Here is an 18748-nt window from a genome sequence, read left to right on the forward strand (position 1 = left end):
GGGTAGTGAAGAGTACGTTTAATATATCTAGTTATAATCAAGGTTTTCATTGGGAACGTCTTTGACAGAAACTTCAGCTCATCATATGTAGGTACATTCTATACGTGGGAGTAAATACACTTCCGAGCCTAAACATATTTAACTTTTACATTAGCTGGATTGGATATATGTTCATACATTTCAGAAGAAATCAGTCTGAAGTGCTTAATTTAGTGGGATTACACGCTCATATCCTTAGGGGATATGTTTAATGTCACAGTTAATCATTGCCAATTTATAATGCATGGCTAATTTAAGTGAGATAAGGTTATTAAATTTAATTGAAAAATATGGACAGACCGACTCAGATCTTGCATTTTCTATGTACATTGTACAAGGTTACATGATCGATATAATATATGGTTCTGGTGGATAAACGATGTGGAGTATCTGACTAAATTATTCCAGTTAACTAGGCATACTTATAAATATACAAGACAAATACTGCTAAAACGCAAATCCAGGTACATAGTTGTCCCTTTTATCATGTGTGGTACCCGTTATGTTGTCTACAGTCACTCTAGAATATTGCGTCGATGTCAGGTTATATGAGACAGTGCGTCTTAGTCGCGAGATAGTATCATTTGAATTGTAAACGTGACATGTAACCGAATAAGATGCCATTTTCATGTTATGGTTGATAAAAATAAACTTTCCTTGAGGGATAATGAGACGAGCATTAGTGTCATACTGTAGGTAAATGTCAAGTTGTGTGTATTATAAGGACATTTGGTAATGAAATTTAAAGTGGCCAAAAAAAAAAAGGAAAAGAGACTAACGTTAATAAGATGCAGGTTGATGTCGATTGTTTGCTATTAAAGTACAAATCCAAATTAGAAAAAAGTGCGGAATCCAGCAAACACATTTTAAACCCTATTAATTGCATCATTATCAAGAAACATATTAATTACAAATATTCTCACTATATGATGTATGTAAGGTGCAAAACTACTCTAACTATATGATGTTGGTAAGGTGCAAAACTACTCTCACTATATGATGTTGGTAAGGTGCAATACTACTCTCACTATATGATGTTGGTAAGGTGCAATACTACTCTCACTATATGATGTTTGTAAGGTGCAATACTACTCTCACTATATGATGTTTGTAAGGTGCAATACTACTCTCACTATATGATGTTTGTAAGGTGCAATACTACTCTCACTATATGATGTTTGTAAGGTGCAATACTACTCTCACTATATGATGTTTGTAAGGTGCAATACTACTCTCACTATATGATGTTTGTAAGGTGCAATACTACTCTCACTATATGATGTTTGTAAGGTGCAATACTACTCTCACTATATGATGTTTGTAAGGTGCAATACTACTCTCACTATATGATGTTTGTAAGGTGCAATACTACTCTCACTATATGATGTTTGTAAGGTGCAATACTACTCTCACTATATGATGTTTGTAAGGTGCAATATTACTCTCACTATATGATGTTTGTAAGGTGCAATCCTACTCTCACTATATGATGGTTGTAAGGTGCAATACTACTCTCACTATATGATGTGTGTAAGGTGCAATACTACTCTCACTATATGATATTTGTAAGGTGCAATACTACTCTCACTATATGATGGTTGTAAGGTGCAATACTACTCTCACTATAATTATAAAATTAATCTGGCTAAGATGAAGGTATCTTTGTTTTTATTCTATAAGTTTCAAAGTCACTTTCATTTTTATCCAGAGCAACGGAATATCACGAAGAAGATTTCTGGTCCGACATCACTGGATGATAGAATAGTTATCGCAGGAGCGGGACCTTCGGGAATACATATGGCGTATAAGCTTATAGTATGTACATAACTTATTTTTCTACCATTATTTTGCCGCAGTTGTTTTAAAAACGTTTAGCTCATTTCCTCAATCAGTGCACCGGTAACATTGTTATGATCGAATCAAAGTGGCCTCGTGATATGGTATACGGAAAGAGTGGAATCATATCGATATGTAACCATAAATTTATAAGAAAACTCAAAACCTTGTCTTTAGTTATTTAATAACTTTTGTTACAAATAGTAGGATTCCGTTTCTGTTACGGATGAAACGAATCCTCAGCGGATCTTCACTATTATCCTGGGAGACTTGGCTGTAAACAGAGGAAAGACTTTCATATAGTTTGTATGTTATAAAACGATTCACGAAGGAAGTTATCATTACAATAGAGTATAAAAATTTATAAAATCTAAAATATATTCTGTTTCATTCTAAGCATAAATACATTTAAGTATGTGTTTTGTTTACTTCTTACATGTGTATATAATTATGCGTGTATTCTTTGCATGTCTAGGTTTCTGTGTGTTTTCCTTCTTTATATGTTAGCTGTGTTTATTCTATATGTGTACACAAATGACACATCTCTTGTTGACTTTTTCCCAATAACAAAAATAACTTGCCAATTTCACTCAATAAAAAAATCACCATGTACGGATTATTAGGTCAAACAATTTGGAAGAATGACTGTCAAAAGTATATCCATTAGGGCGGTTTTTCAAGATGTTAAACATATTTCAATTTTCCAAATTGAATGCAAATCATATTGTTTTAACAATTTCCGAAATATTTTGAAGATTAAGTTAAAATTCATCTTATGAAAGTGTTTAGCATTCTGTAGAATCAGAAATACAAACCTGTATACTGAATGTCCATTTATTATAGAACAATGTCTACTGAGCCTATCAAACTCTTTTATTCGTGACTTACAATTGTTTAGAAATGAATCTAAAGATATTTGAATTTCTGTGAATATGACAGTATCAGCCCGTTTGTGTGTGTATAATAACATATATATATCGGTTGTGTGTGTATAATAATATATATATATCGGTTGTGTGTGTATAATATATATATATATCGGTTGTGTGTGGCTTGTTTTTGTATCTTGTATCTTACTTACTTGATCCCTTTATTTTCAATGTCAACTTCCGGTTTTTGGCAAGGTTTAAGTCAATGGTTTCCAATGTAGCTCCATTTTTCTTGACTTTGATGGAGTAGTCTCCCTTGAAATACCTCTTGTTCTTGTAGGTTTTTAACTTGCCTGTCCAGTTAGTTCTCCAGGCAGTGTTCACCAGATCTACGTACCTTTGGCCAGCTTCATTCAACTGAAATAGTTTGTACATGAATAATACGAAATTGTTGATATTGAAATACAAATTCAACGGCATATTAATGACCAGCAACGATTTCTCTCTCTCTTTTTTTTTTTTTTGCTATATCTTTATTGTTTAAAACGTCCGAGGGACTGAGATAGATTATGTGAAAGAATTTGCCTGACAATTGTGTAAACTTCCAATTCGATGGTNGGGGGGGGTCTTTTGGATGTTCTATCTGAATTGTGCCAATGCAAACCGTAATCCTTGTTCAATGAGGTAATTTATTGAAAGAAGAATTAGTTTCAAAACCTAGAATTCGCTAATCGGGAAAACGCCTATTTCCAAATTATTGATGTTTCCTCCGTTCCCTCTTAACGGTCACTGAAATGTATTCCACCTTATAATAACCTTTAAGCACGTTTAGTTTGGTAGCGAAAATTAATTGTATTACAGTGTACACCTGGCTCTTATCTCGTTGTTAATCTGTAAAATATTATCCTGACCCACCTGCTTGTATCCTTATTGCAATCAGCATTAATGGACTTCCGAATAGCGAAACATCCAAACATCCAAATACATATAATGTAACGGAGTAATAAAATATATCCAAATAACTGAATATTTCAAAAAACTACCATCTGAATTATGTAACATCTGCACAACCAAACATTCAAATAATCATACATCAAATTGCCAAAGATTCAAATAATCATATATTATATAACAAAATATTCAAATAACCAAACATTCAAATAACCAAATTATATTAATCAAATATCTGAAAAATCAAATATTCTAATAACCAACAATTTGAAAAACAAAATATCCCAAATAACGAAACATGAAAATAAATGTGATTGAAATCTTTACACCTCAAGGAAAAAGGAAGAAAATGATATGATGAAAATGACATGATGAAAATGAAATAAGCCAGTTGTACTGTATGTACAATCTAATGGAATGGTTTACTCTTAATACATACATTACTACTGTTTGAATAGTAATGTTTCTAACAATTACATTAATAAGCGCATCCAATGAAGTAGCGATGTGGTAACATATATGTTTATACACTGCGGTGTGTGACTCATTGACCTTTGATATTTTCCATTGGTCAACATACTAGCACGTGCTCTACTGTATTACCAAAACAAAACAGTTCACTGTAGCGATTTGAATAACCCAAAGGTAGTTTTATTTTCGTTTTTGTAGTGAACGTTTATGATAACGGATTTATCTTTTAACACGAACATGGTCTTGCTTTAGATATTCATCAAATTATATGTGATATTGCATATTTTGCGCAATAAAAAGTCCAACGAATATTAATTGCGACTCATGGTTTAAATGTAAACTTACATTCACGTGAATTCGTAAGTTCAAAATTACAACAAAGCTGCGATTCCACCTTGTGCATTGTGTATCTTCTGCAGCGTTACTGTCTAGAGTAAGATACATTACGATAAGGAGCCGTCACCGTTTAAAAACACCTCTCAATAGTGGTCAAAGTATATTCCCAGCTATTGTTTTGTGTGTGTTATATTATATAACAAATCTTAACACTACAGCCATTGCTCATAGCAAAGAGCAACGCCATAAACAGCGTTTACAGGAACCATCCGTGTTATTTGTAGATACCCCACCCCTCATGTTAAGGTATTGTTCACGTTGCAGGAAACTTTATAGGCAATTTCTGACGCCATAGCAGTAACCACGCCATATAAGGATCCGCACTAACCGTAGAAATGTGGCCCGTTGCTAGGCTTTTTTTTCTGGGAACACAGTATTTCTTACTTCAGAAACGGGCTTTTATTCTCAAACTTACTGTTATAGAGTTTTCTCCTGTCGCCAAGGTATTGTCAATTTCGTAGATGGCCTTTGACCAGAACCCCCACAGCAGCACGCCCTTCACCTTCTCGTGGCTAAAGTACAGGGTGAGGGCGTCCTCGATCGCCTGTGCTTTAGCAGTGACGTTAGTGTCGGTTACAGACATCTCTGTGACCCAGATGGGTAGACCAGCTTCTGCAATCTTGTCCAGTCGATACTGAAGGTATATGTATTTATAACATGGACAACATGTCTTCGGTAGTTCTACGATTGCATTCATTTTAATCAATCGATTACATCTCTCGGAATATAAAACTAGAACTACATTTGATTTGTACATAGTCTCAACGCCATTTTCAAACGAAATGCAAATATTAGAAAAAACACACCTTAAACATTCGATACATACTGTTTAACTTGTAAATGTAAATGTGATATTCGAGCTTAGAAATGAAATATGATACTCAGCATAAAATGTATACTTACTTTTAGCTGAGTGATGTCAATATCACTTGACGGTAGGTGGCTCTGTACTCCCACTCCGTGGACTGGAACCTGGGCGGCCAAGAAACTCTTGGCTTGGCTTGTAATGGCCTGTATGATGAAAAGTTTTTTTTTAATCTCAGAAATTGGTATCTTCATAAAGAACTGCGGCCTTATTGGTAAAACTATCATTCATTGGGTACACACCGTACACACTTTTATTTCTTTATCTGTTAAATCGGAAACAAAACATTTTTTATGACTGATATAATGCTACAGTAAGTTTTCACATTTTCCAACAACTATATTGAAACATTCATTTTTGCGCAAAAACAATTCTAAACATTTGAGGGGAAATATATAAATACACCTATCTATATAAATAATCTATTTAAGTCCCTTTACAGTATACTATGTTTATTTGTTGCATATAAAAATCATGCGGCTGTTTTCAAATATAACAAAATAGGGGTAAATCTTATCTTATTTGAATGTTATTCTGAATGCTGATGGGTGATGTATATTATGTTATATTAAATGTATGTACTTTTGATGAAACCATTGTCATAACGAAACAGTCAGCTGTAGCAAGATGATTCCCTGCTAAGGGGTGTAAAATAAGAGAACGCTGAGGTCAAAACTAAAACCTCATTCGGATTTAAAATCAAAGAAACTTTGACAAAAAATAAACAAAGGAGTGATTTACACGGAAACCCAGGACAGTACCAGAACAATAAACAATAACAGCAGGTGTTCAACAGGTACCTGCTTCATCGACAATACTTTAATGTAAATCTAGTACGAAACGTAGAGAGCCAGTGTAGAAACAACGAAACAGTAAAATACACTAATTAACATAATATAAATGCTAATGTTTATATTCCAAATAACCTCCAATTTTGAATCAAGTAAAACATAATCGAATCCCAGTGCTGTAAGTTTCAGTCTGTGTTCGATATCTTTAAAGAAATCTCGATATTCTGAGCAAGCGCATGGAATTCGAATCAACTTCGACATGTAAACATTGTGTGTAGGTATACTACTATCAGGAAGTGGGGATCTTTCTGTTTTATATATACCGTTGTGTAAGGGGCGTTGTTAACCACAGCGAAATCATTTAGAAAGAGTTGTGTGTCCGGCTCGGCTGTATTCATCTGCCTGAACATATCCATGGTGATGTTGACGTTCTCGGTCTTCCTCTCGTAGAAGTCGTCGTGTAGGGCCTCGTTGTTGACATCCCAGTGAGCAAGTCTGATTAATACAGTTTATATGTAAACATTAACATCCCAGTAGGTAATACAGTTTATATGTTAGCACTTAAATGGGCTAATCTGACGGAAGCAGTACATCTAGTCAGGTACATAGTCATTTTGGGGATTTACTTTCCATTCCTTAAGGTTATTACGGATATCTACAATAGAACTAAAAGGTCTGTCTTACATAAACGACTTCAAATAAGAGTGGAGCTCCCGTAACACATGCGTTCGTGAAGAGCTTACTTCCTGGACATACGTTACGCTTATGTTATTATTTTGTCCTGAAGTAGCCGTCCTATGAGGGAACATGAAGTATACCCTGGAAACATACTATTGAAATTTAAAATGTTAATTTAAATTTTTTCTCCGATTATTTAATTGTTGATTGCGACGGTTAGCTGTCATTGTTGATGGCTTTCATAGTTGAAGTAAGGGTTTTATCTGGGATTACAGTGTCGATATTTACCATCACGTGGTCAAATATATAGTCTTATAAGGTGGTTCAAGTGAGAGTGAAAGCTATTTTTCAATCATATGGATGGTAATTTTGACATTCTAGTTTTTATTACTATAGTAATAAAGTTAACTCTAGTTTGATAACGACTTAGATATGGTAACAGCGGACAGTATTTACCTCCCTTTGGTGAGATTGCTAGTTTGGGAGATCCTGTCCTGTATGGTTTGCGTCATCACGTCCTTGTCTGTGATGCTCTGTACCCAGCTTGGGACCCACTTTTCCACGCCCCAAAACACGTTGTGACCACGGACAGATACCCTACAAGCACCTTAATGATTAATAGCCTAATAATTGTTTACGTTGTTGCTATGCTACATAAACTTGATGTTTGTTTGTTTACAACATTGCTATCAATTGAACAGTTTGTTAGGTGTGAAATTCATTAAGCCTCGAGTATTGCAAGAAATTGATTACAACTCATTGACACTTTTACTGCTGTGTAAAATATAGTGTCTTTATGTTTGAAACATAACTTCACTATTTACAAAATGTATATTTTTTATGAATTTGTCACCATCAAGTGTATTCCTCTTTCCGTACTTACCCGTTACTTAATAGGTCATCTATAGTTGCATTTGCGTCATCAAATTTTAAATCCCCCTGTAAATAACAATTATCAATTATCGAAACAAGATTGTATAAATTGAGATGCATTCTTGCAGTATAATATATTTTAATTATGATTGCTTTCTTTGTTGCGATAAACATTCATATTTTCATTATAAGTTACCAAATATCAATATTTCTGTAACCATGACGTAACCCGGAATGTTATCTCCGGCATGGGTTATATTGCGTTACTTCATTAATTACACCCTAGAGCGGTACTCTATTAGTTTGTATGTAAAAAGTTCTTTCTTGGTTATTATAAAAATAACTATTACCGCCTCAGTAAAAATGGACTATATAGAATCCTCAAGCAGATCAAGAGTTAGGTACTTTACACATTCTATTCTACGTATTGCTATGTTTATACAACCTCAATAAAAATTGCCCTGTAGCTATATACATGATGGGAAAGTGTCGTCCTCTAGATGAACGATTGTCAAATCTTGTTTATCAATTCAATGAAATAACACATGTTCAATGTTAACAATTTAGATACCAAACATCTTTAATGAAACTCCTAAAATTCAAAATTACGATTAAAATAACGTGGCGCCTGCTTAAAACACCGCAACTCGTATCACGAAATAACGTTTGCGTTTTTTATTTATTCATTCATATTATTATATTTTTGAAGATCCTCGATATTTCGAAATAGCCTATTTTTTACCTATTCCTTTATTTTTTTTTTATTTTTGCAAAACATGATAGAATATCTATCGTCATATGGCTTGTTGTCAAAAATAGAAACCACAAGAAAAGTTCCAATGGTAGACTCACCTTGTTCCACTCCATGCCCCTCCACTTGAGGGCGTTCTCTATGACGGCCCACTCCGACTTAAGCGTATTGTAAACAAAGTCTCTGTAGAAATTGTAGGCCGCGTCTGTCCACAAACTGGCTTTGACAGCAGTGCCGTGTCCAAACTCACTGCGTCTTTGTTCAACCTATCACGTCAAATTGAAACTCAATCAGATCAATAGTCAAAACATCAAGCGTTGTATGTTAGTGAAATACATGTGTTTAATTTTATAGACTTTTGCGTTATCATTATATGTCTTTACTTATTTTCCTTACTAAAGGATAGTTAAGGTAAATAATTTGCTTTACAAACACAGAATATTGAACAAAACGAATGGAAAGCAAATGTTTTGATGATTGATTACAAACCTCTATGGTGAAATCCTTGAGAGAAACTCTTTTCACTTTACGAGTTCTGAAATTTAATTTTATAATAGAGTACCACAGATGACGATATGAATTTATAAACAAAACGATATGTTAACTAGTAGATGAGGTAAGAAGATGTTCAATTTAACATTTTTTCATCGAGTTATGTGTTCATACATTTCAAAGAAATAAGTATTGTCTGAAATCGGGGTTTGTGTGTCGCATAAACTATATGTTAATGTAGTATGTAGGTCATTGTTCATATTGATGTTTGCGCGAGGTCATGCAAAATCCGTTAACAGTAAACTTTAAAAGTTGTACATGAAACATATACTGAAAAGAAATCTAGCTGTCTGGAATCCTGAAGCTTTACTCTACAGTTCGTTGTCGTAGAGCTTGTGTTATTACCTTCATCCACTGTACAAACAAGTTTGTGTTTATTAAGTGATAAATATATGTGGCATCAGAGTAAAATAAATATAAAAAAAACAGAACATCTGTGAACGTAACAACATGTTCAGTGAAGAACTTTGTAAATATAACATCTTAATATATATTTATATACAATGTCATTTGACTTAAGTACAAGTTCACTTAACTTGAAGTCAACATTTGCGATAAACAGATTGAAAAGTAAACCTCTTTCATTATACATATCACAGTAATGGTTTATCTTATTTATAAAGTGATGTCTGTTCCACTAAAAGCTTCCCAACATTTAAGTCACCTTGGTATTTACAGTCGTAATGTACTCAAGCAAAGTAATGCCGTTGGGTCTGGTTGTGTCCTTGTTACGCTACAGCAGGTTATGGTTATTTGAATTTGACATTATGATACGTCGAGGTATCAAGTGTTTGGTGATTTTTTTATTTTATTTTACGGTAAGGAACACAATCATACTTAAAAATCTGTTTTTTGTATTGGTTGGTTTTGAAATGTCAGCGAAGAGAAAGCTGCATCATTGGCATAATACAATGTAGCTATCCCTCTGATAACATAAACACACTCAATGTTGTATGCATGCTCTAGACTCTAGTGTTTTGTCAACCTGCCATCACAATGTATTGACATTTAGCTCTATCATTTTATATTGATATAGATATCATTATTAGACTGATATATCTATTTAAACGTTTTGGTTTTCATTGTAAACCACGTTTATCCCATTCTAACCATCGTTCTTGTAGCTTGATCCATAAGAAAAATTCATTGCTCACATAATATCTAGTTTGACCTTTCGGTTGAGGTCAATGTTGTTCTCAGCTGTCGCCCTCCAATCAGGATCCGGAATGAGCTCTACAAGACTTCCGTCATCAAAGAAGTAGTTAACGTCCTTTTGTTCGATCTGTATGTAAATCTTAATTTCTTTTATATCTGAAATAAAATATCAAAACCGTGAAAAAATGGCATCTCCGAATTATCTGCAATAGAAAACACAAATAATGAAAAATATATTTTTTCTGTTTATATTGGCGTAGAACATTGAAACTCAAAGCGTAGCATGAGCTGTAATCCTTAATACAGAATGACAGACCAAGTGACAATGCATTACCTTTGATTCAACGAGTATTGTTTGAATTAAGTTTTCTTAACGGTTGGCACTTTTTCAGGACAGAACCAATTGAATGATAACCACGTGGTTGTTAAACCATCACGAATGTTCGTGATATTATCTTGTATCTGTTTGCATCTATACCATTCCCGACATTTGTTTTACATCTAGCCTATACGTATGTTCATCACCAAGGACACCTATTAAGATATACGAAACTGTCTGAATGGTTTAAACCTTTGTCTTTTCAACATGAACTTACCACTGGGGAGTTTGAAGTCCCCACCTATTTCTACCCAGGATCCTGGTTGGACACGGGGCTGCCAGCTCAATCCCTTGTACAGCACACTGTCTGTAGATAAAGTGTTCAAGGGAAGCTTATAATATGGTTTATCATACAAATGTGTAGACTTCAGTTTGAATGAAACTTCTTAATGTTTTTGTCATGTCATATCATAAAAACAAAGTTATAAGGAGTCTGTAATGTTGCAAAGGCTTTACATCAACGTTAGATACCTGTACAATTCCATCTCAATCAATTAACAATATAACAATTTACAAGTTTGACACTTTAAAACACTAGTGTTCGCTTGTACTTACCGTCTTTAAAAGTTTGTCTGACTGTCACTTGTACATTATGGTAAGAAAATCCTGAAGCGAGGTTCTCTAACTTAATGTATCCGGAAAATGCATAAATTTTTCCGGAAGCTATGCCATCACTTAGTCCAAGTACGTATCCAAGGCCAGCCCACTTTGCCGTCCTGGTGTACAGGATTATAAACAGCATTGTCGATTAAGTAAAAGAGCTAATCAGACAGCGAAAATAGCAAGTATAGCGTCATTGTATCTGACAAAAAGAAAAACAGATAAATAAAACTGCCAAAATAACACTTAGTTTGCAAAGCCATTGAAATGACAAAAAAGAAACTAGACTAACAACAGGACATTACACAGCAAGATTAAGAAATAGTGAAACTAGCCTAACAGAAAAAGACATAGACAACGATAATAATAAATAGAGAAATTAGACTAATAGATAAAGACATAAGACAGCGAGAATAAGAATAAGAGAAAGTAAACTAATAGATAAAGATGTTAGACAGCCAGAATAAGAAATAGCGAAATTGGACTAAGAGATTAAGACAAAGACAGCGAGAATAAGAAATAGAGAAATTAGACTAACAGATAAAGACATAAGACAGCGAGAATAAGAAAAAGAGAAAGTAAACTAATAGATAAAGACGTTAGACAGCCAGAATAAGAAATAGCGAAATTAGACTAAGAGATGAAGACAAAGACAGCGAGAATAAGAAATAGAGAAATTAGACTAATAGATAAAGACATAAGACAGCGAGAATAAGAAAAAGAGAAAGTAAACTAATAGATAAAGATGTCAGACAGCCAGAATAAGAAATAGCGAAATTAGCTAAGAGATGAAGACAAAGACAGCGAGAATAAGAAATAGAGAAATTAGACTAATAGATAAAGACATAAGACAGCGAGAATAGGAAAAAGAGAAAGAAAACTAATAGATAAAGACGTTAGACAGCGGGAATAGGAAATAGAGAAATTAGACTAACAGATAAAGACATAAGAAAGTGAGAATAAGAAAAGGGGAGAGTAAACTAATAGATAAAGACATAAGAAAGCGAGAAAAAGAAATAGAGAAATTATACTTACAGATAAAGACATTAGACAGCGAGAATAGGAAATATAGAAATTATACTAACAGATAAAGACATAAGACAGCGAGAATAAGAAAAAGAGAAATTATTCTAACAGATAAAGACATAAGAAAGCGAGAAAAAGAAATAGAGAAATTATACTAACAGATAAAAACGTTAGACAGCAATAATAAGAAATAGAGATATTAGACTAACAGTTAAAGACATAAGACAGCGAGAATAAGAAAAGAGAGAGTAAACTAATAGATAAGAACATAAGAAAGCGTGAAAAAGAAATAGAAAAAATAAGACAAACAGATAAAACCATTAGACAGCGAGAATAAAAAATAGAGAAATTATACTAATAGATAAAGACATAAGACAGCGAGAATAAGAAATAGAGAAATTATTCTAACAGATAAAGACATAAGACAGCAAGAATAAGAAAAAGAGAAATTATAGTAATAGATAAAGACATAAGACAGCGGGACTATAAAATAGAGAAATTATTCTAACAGATAAAGACATTAGACAGCGAGAATATAAAATAGAGAAATTAGACTAACATATAAAGACATAAGACAGCGAGAATAAGAAATAGAGAAATTAGACTTAGAGATAAAGACATAAGCCAGCGAGAAGGCAAATTACATAGAGAAATAATACCGCAAGAATGATACGTAGGTAAATTACATAGACCGCAATAATTATACGTAGGCAAATTAAAAAGAAAAATAAGATGCAAGAATGATACGTTGGTAAATCAAACCGCAAACATATCATGTATTTAAATGAGACAATGGAAATAAAACATAAAACGTAGTGAAGTCAGATCGCCAGAAGGGGCATTTTTTGTACGCATAATGATAAAGTCAAATGGAAAACATTATCATCATGGTATGGTCATCACATTAAAAAGTACCTGCTGGTGACATGAACACTCTGAGATCCACCATGTTCCTCCGAGGTGCTTATGGCCCAGGAACATCCCGACTTACTCCAGAAGGTCCCTAGGGTAGCTGCCTCCAGGTCTCCGTTCCCTAGTAAGTTAGTACCAACCACTCCCACTATGTAAGTCCCCGTAAGGAGGAGATGGAGTAGTAATGACGCCATACGTCCTGTCTAATACAACAAACAGTTCTGACTGAATATACACTAGTGGGTATAATATATTTATGTGTCTGACCCAATTTTAATTCATATGTGTATAGCATTCCAAAAATACGTTCTCAGATCTCATTGGATGAATATCAGGGGACAAATACATTAAGGGTTTAAGTGTTCAGGTTTTGTCTTGAGGGTAAATTGATAACATGTTATGAGAGGACACCGTCAGAGTTACTGCGCCGTGGTCACCCAAAGTGCTGTTTATACAAGTTTTCAGGTTTTATTCGAACTTTAGGCCATTAGCCATCATTATACAATACATATTATACACAAATCATGGACAAAGTACAGAGAATGAAGACAATCTTATTCCATTATGATACCCTTAATTTGTTTGCCTCATAGATGAATTTTCCTAGTATACACAATTCTTTAATATTATGGACACTCAATAACTGAACGACTTTAAACACAGATGGTTTTTTCCAATAATATCTTTTGATAAAACGTGATCTGAGATTTTGGAATTTAGAACAGACTAATAAAAATTGAAATGCATCCTCTACTTCAGAGGGGGAGTTACACTGTTTACAATATCTACGTTCTCTAGGTAAATGTGTAGATGTACGGATTCGAGTTAAACAAATGCGATATTTCATTGGTATATATTTTGTGAGGTAAAATTGTAATTATTCTCCAAAATCTATGATATTTTTATACAATAAACATTTTGAAGAGTTTTCCACTGAGGCCCTTAGGGATTGTATGCCTTGATCAAAAAATGTTTGTTTTATCAATGGTAATAAAATATTATGCTGAGAAATACATGGATTTAACCAAACATCACTAAAACCTAGATTACTTAATTCATCTCTTACTGCTTTAGCCTAGTTGAAATCATTTTTACTACAACATTGTAATAAAAATCTATACGAAGTGGATATGATACAATTTTTAAGATTTTAAAATCTTAAACCAATATTTCATCGTCAACCAATAGGTAATCGTCCCAATTCAAGATATACCATATTGTTATAGGCCGATTTCTTCACTTTCAGTAATTTCTTACAAAAATGTAAATGTACACGTCCAATGCTGGAGCTTTGTGCTTACACCAAATTTCACTTGCATGAAAAAGGATACTGCTTACATATGTATCGAAAAGGTGTAGCATAGTTTTTACATTAACGTTTAATGATGAACACTTTGAAAATAATGCAAACATAGCTTTTCGTCCTTTTCGTATTTGTTTTTGGATAGAAGTGAATATATTATTATATTTTAGAATAACGCCTAGGTAAGGAAATTGATCCACACATTCGACTTTACTTCCTTTGTAAATACCATTTTTCATCATTATGTAATCTTCCACATTTTCTAAAAACTACAATTTTATTTTTTTCCGCATTTACAGTTAAATTCAATTTTGTAGAGTATTCAGAAAGGTTGTCAAGAAAAGTCTGCAGGCCCTGTACAGATTCCGAAAAAATAACCAAATCATCTGCGTACATTAACAGAAACAAACTTAACTCACCGAAGTCGTAATATGTTGCACAAACCTCACCGGTACCAATATATATATCGCTGTGGTTTTTTCATAGAACTTAATGTGAAACCTTTTATAAGTTGCAATTTTATTTGTCGAAATGAAAGTAAGTTATAAAATAACTGAAACGTACCTAAAAGCATGTTAATTGAACCCATTTATGGAAATGTAAAAATTTAAATATGTTTATAAGAATTCAAACATTTTCAGAAAATTTAATTATTTAAAAAGAAAAGTTTAATGAAAATTACATTTTTTTACAGCACTTTTCATGTTAAAAAATCTCGTTTATCTTTAAGCGTTTTTGACTGGAATATTTCACTGAAATATAAACATTCAACAAAATCGGAAACAGTTTATGGAAATATCGTGCTATTTTAGCGTGTAATCGTTCATATTATGTATGTTCCAGCTTTGTGCCACTGACAATGATTATATATTTTTCTTTTGTATGTTGTCAACATTGCTATGATGTCATCAATTATCTTACTCTATGTTCTCCGCCATCTTACATAAATGGATTGTAATATTTACTTGTATGTACATGTATATTGTAACTCCTACATGCTATCTGTTGCATTTGGAAATAAAAACAATTGAAATTGAAATTGAAATTGAAATACACCTAACACTAGCTTGAGGGGACTCGGGGTAAGTCGCATATCTGTCAGTACATCTGTACTGTCAGTCCCACATCTTGACCACACACCCTGAAGGCACTTGATCTACTAATAAAGTGTGAAATGATATACGTTCAGTACTTATACAAATAATCATTCTACGGCCAAGGAACAAATCTTTTTTATTTACTCTACCAAGTATAGTGTAAAATTAATCGCAACAATATGATATGAAAATATTCATGTTAATGATATAAAGAACACAAAAGGACATAAACCATGACATGTGCTGTATACGGGTCACAACATGTGGACTCCATAATGGTATCTCCAAATAGTATATATGTCATCATATATACTATATGGAGACACCATTATGGAGTATAATATAATAGTAACCGTTGATCATGGTACACTTGGAATACTCATAGAAATAAGACATCCGTGTAAATGTTCTTTAAGCGAATTACAATGTACGTCCTGAAAACATGTTTCAAAATAAATCAAATATGTAACACATTTATCTAAATTTTGAAATATTATCGATTTTAAAATACAATATACGACCCTCTTTTACCACAGTAGTAAGTTAGATGTACATGAATTTAGATTAAAAAATTTCCAAAAGAATCCATATACAAGGATATGTATACCTTATCACCAGCCCCAGTTAACATTTCATTTGATTGCATTTAACTCCTGGTTGAATGGAACTTGTGTCAAACCACCCCTCTGGGTTTTAAAATCATTAAAATATAACGATTTCGTTATTTCGCATTGCAGATCTTGTTGAAAATGTCTAGTGTCTACGATCTTGTTGAAGAGTGTCTTGTGAGGTATAATGTCTCACGTCTCGTGATGTGAAATATAAATGTCTAGTGTCTACGATCTTGTTGAACAGTATCTTGTGAGGTATAATGTCGTGATGTGAAATATTTTATATCCAGTTATGTCAAATATCTCGTGTCTAAAATAAGATTGTCTCGTTTATATAATGTCTTGTGTCTTGTGATTAAAATTCTCAAGGTCAGTGATGTTTAATGTCTCGCTTATTGTAGATAAAACACTCCCAGGTACACTTACAGACATACCACACATAGGTACAGTGACATATCTATCACTCATGGTATGCGACACAAAACAAACACATTAACGGTTACTTAAAAAAACTACACGAAAACTACAAACTATAAACTACAGTTACTGCTTGATATCTAGATATGTTAAATATGCAAATATTGTATTATAGTGATATGTATATTTTTCATCTTAATCATTCAACATCAGATATAGGGCCCTTTTTAACTAAAATAAATTACTCTACGAAGTTTTACAGTATATGTACATATACATATATAATTCATTAAATCAATACAATATACCTATTAATACTAATTTTAGGATGTAAAGTCCCAAATTAAGCGTTGGCTTCTCTTTTGGAGTCCTATGGAACCTTGTTAATAGCGTGTTGGACATGTACAGTCTTCCGTTTTGCGGTCGCGACGAAATGCCAAGTGCATCTTTCTTCAATATTGCTATATCACTTTACGATTATTATTTTTTTGATCATTTGTGTAGCCCACTTTGAAGATGTACATATAAAAGAAAGTGATAGTCTATTAAAATAAGAATTTTACGAGTTATTTGCAAGAGTGGAGTCAAAAAACAATATTTGTTTTAGATTTTGAAAAGAAAACTAATTAAATAAATAAATGATAAATAAGTTCAAACAGAAATAGGAAAAGGGAGTTACACTAGCATTTATCTTTTTTCTCTTCATCGACAAAAGCTCTTGTTAATTGTTTTTATCTTCTTTTTTTTCTGAATGATAAAATCGATGCTGGCATTTGCAGGTCAGAAACATGGGCAGGGCCTAAATAAATTTTGTTGGGGACCGATATCGATTTGACAGGGGATAAAATGTACGCCTTCATAGGATACGTCCGTCTGGAAAACCTTCCTAGTGGAGCATTGTATGTGGAGGTCCAGGTGATGATGGAACAGACATTTGTTGACGGTATGGATTCCTACTACTGTATACTAAATGACTTGTATAATACCACACAATACCGATTTTGTTATACTTCAAAAGACAGCATTAAGAAACTTTCCATAAAATACCAACAGTTAGAAAGGAATATAATATAGGTTTATAATTAGGAAGTTCCAAAGAGAAGAAAACAGATACATGTACGTACATGTACTTCGTAAAAACACGCTTGATTAGATTCCTATAAGGTTTTGAAGGTAATCTTGGAATTTTATACTGTCGCAGTAACTTGTTATAAACTTCGGCAAATTGTACTTGGCTATATAATTTGTAAAGTTTGGTTGGAAATTGAGTATGTTTTGAAAGATGACTTTTATTATTATCCAATCAAGATATTCGGTTAATAAGGTTACCATAGGGACACTGTGTTAATCAGACGTTATAACCCCACTTAATTAAGTGAGGTTAGTTATGGCACCATCTCATCCAGCTGTCAATTTTTGTATTCGTCTGTCCTTTCTGTTTTCCATCCAAAATAATCTAATTTCAAGCCTCTTTTTCCGCATCTTTGCTTTTTTGCATTAATTAGGTAAGATGAATATTCATAATCTTCCCCAGATCCGGAAGTGAAGAGTAACTGCTAAACTTACAGTTTACACTTGAGCTAAGAGACCTTGTGATTCTTTGGAAATGGGCTATCATCAAGACGAGAAGACTCTATCGCGCTATTTACGTAAGGTGATAAAGAATAAAATCACCCCAACCGTGGCGCCACACAACCCGAGATAGGGATGTAGCATAACCTTAGACTGAGATTAAAATAGCCTGGTCTCACTCAGTTACAGGGAACTACTAGAATTATTTTTTTCATCCTATTTGTTAAAACAAACACATCACGATGTTCACGATGTTCAAGAAAAAAGTGCCCAATACAAAACTGCTATATGCTGTTTCTTACCTTGGTCTGCATTCCTCTTCACTGCCGATACATATGTGCTCTGAAATAAAGCATATTTAAATACGAAATTTATTATCAAGTGTTATATTCATTTTTTCTATATTGATGTGTACAAATAGGCAAGAATACAACATAAGAAACAAAAATGGTTTCTGGAATTGTTTTCTGCACTGACAAGTTTAACCGTATTGTTTAGTAAAGATTAATGGAGTGAAGTGCGTGTGTATATCTGGAACGATTTCTGAACGAAATTTATTGCGCTATTTTGGAGATACAGTTCTATATTATTACCGTCAACTGTC

General features: G+C 33.2%; 1 protein-coding gene across 1 annotated transcript in view; it reads right to left on the reverse strand.

Moving 5' to 3' along the window:
• Window positions 1-2042: 2042 nt before the first annotated feature.
• The window catches only part of LOC110445860, a 40834-nt gene continuing 24128 nt past the window's right edge, over window positions 2043-18748 (reverse strand). Inside the window, exons 7-19 of the mRNA XM_021490687.1 lie at window positions 13148-13347; window positions 11162-11322; window positions 10824-10913; window positions 10227-10383; window positions 9010-9055; window positions 8622-8786; window positions 7780-7835; window positions 7353-7493; window positions 6542-6713; window positions 5466-5573; window positions 4978-5196; window positions 2957-3161; window positions 2043-2149 (exon numbers count right to left, since the gene is read on the reverse strand). Coding sequence (XP_021346362.1) covers window positions 2115-2149; window positions 2957-3161; window positions 4978-5196; window positions 5466-5573; window positions 6542-6713; window positions 7353-7493; window positions 7780-7835; window positions 8622-8786; window positions 9010-9055; window positions 10227-10383; window positions 10824-10913; window positions 11162-11322; window positions 13148-13347 — 1755 coding nt within the window. The 3' untranslated portion in view covers window positions 2043-2114. The remainder of the gene's footprint in view (window positions 2150-2956; window positions 3162-4977; window positions 5197-5465; window positions 5574-6541; window positions 6714-7352; window positions 7494-7779; window positions 7836-8621; window positions 8787-9009; window positions 9056-10226; window positions 10384-10823; window positions 10914-11161; window positions 11323-13147; window positions 13348-18748) is intronic.

Source organism: Mizuhopecten yessoensis, unplaced genomic scaffold (assembly GCF_002113885.1).
Source record: "Mizuhopecten yessoensis strain PY_sf001 unplaced genomic scaffold, ASM211388v2 scaffold2383, whole genome shotgun sequence".
In the NCBI taxonomy this organism is placed as follows: Eukaryota; Metazoa; Mollusca; class Bivalvia; order Pectinida; family Pectinidae; genus Mizuhopecten; species Mizuhopecten yessoensis.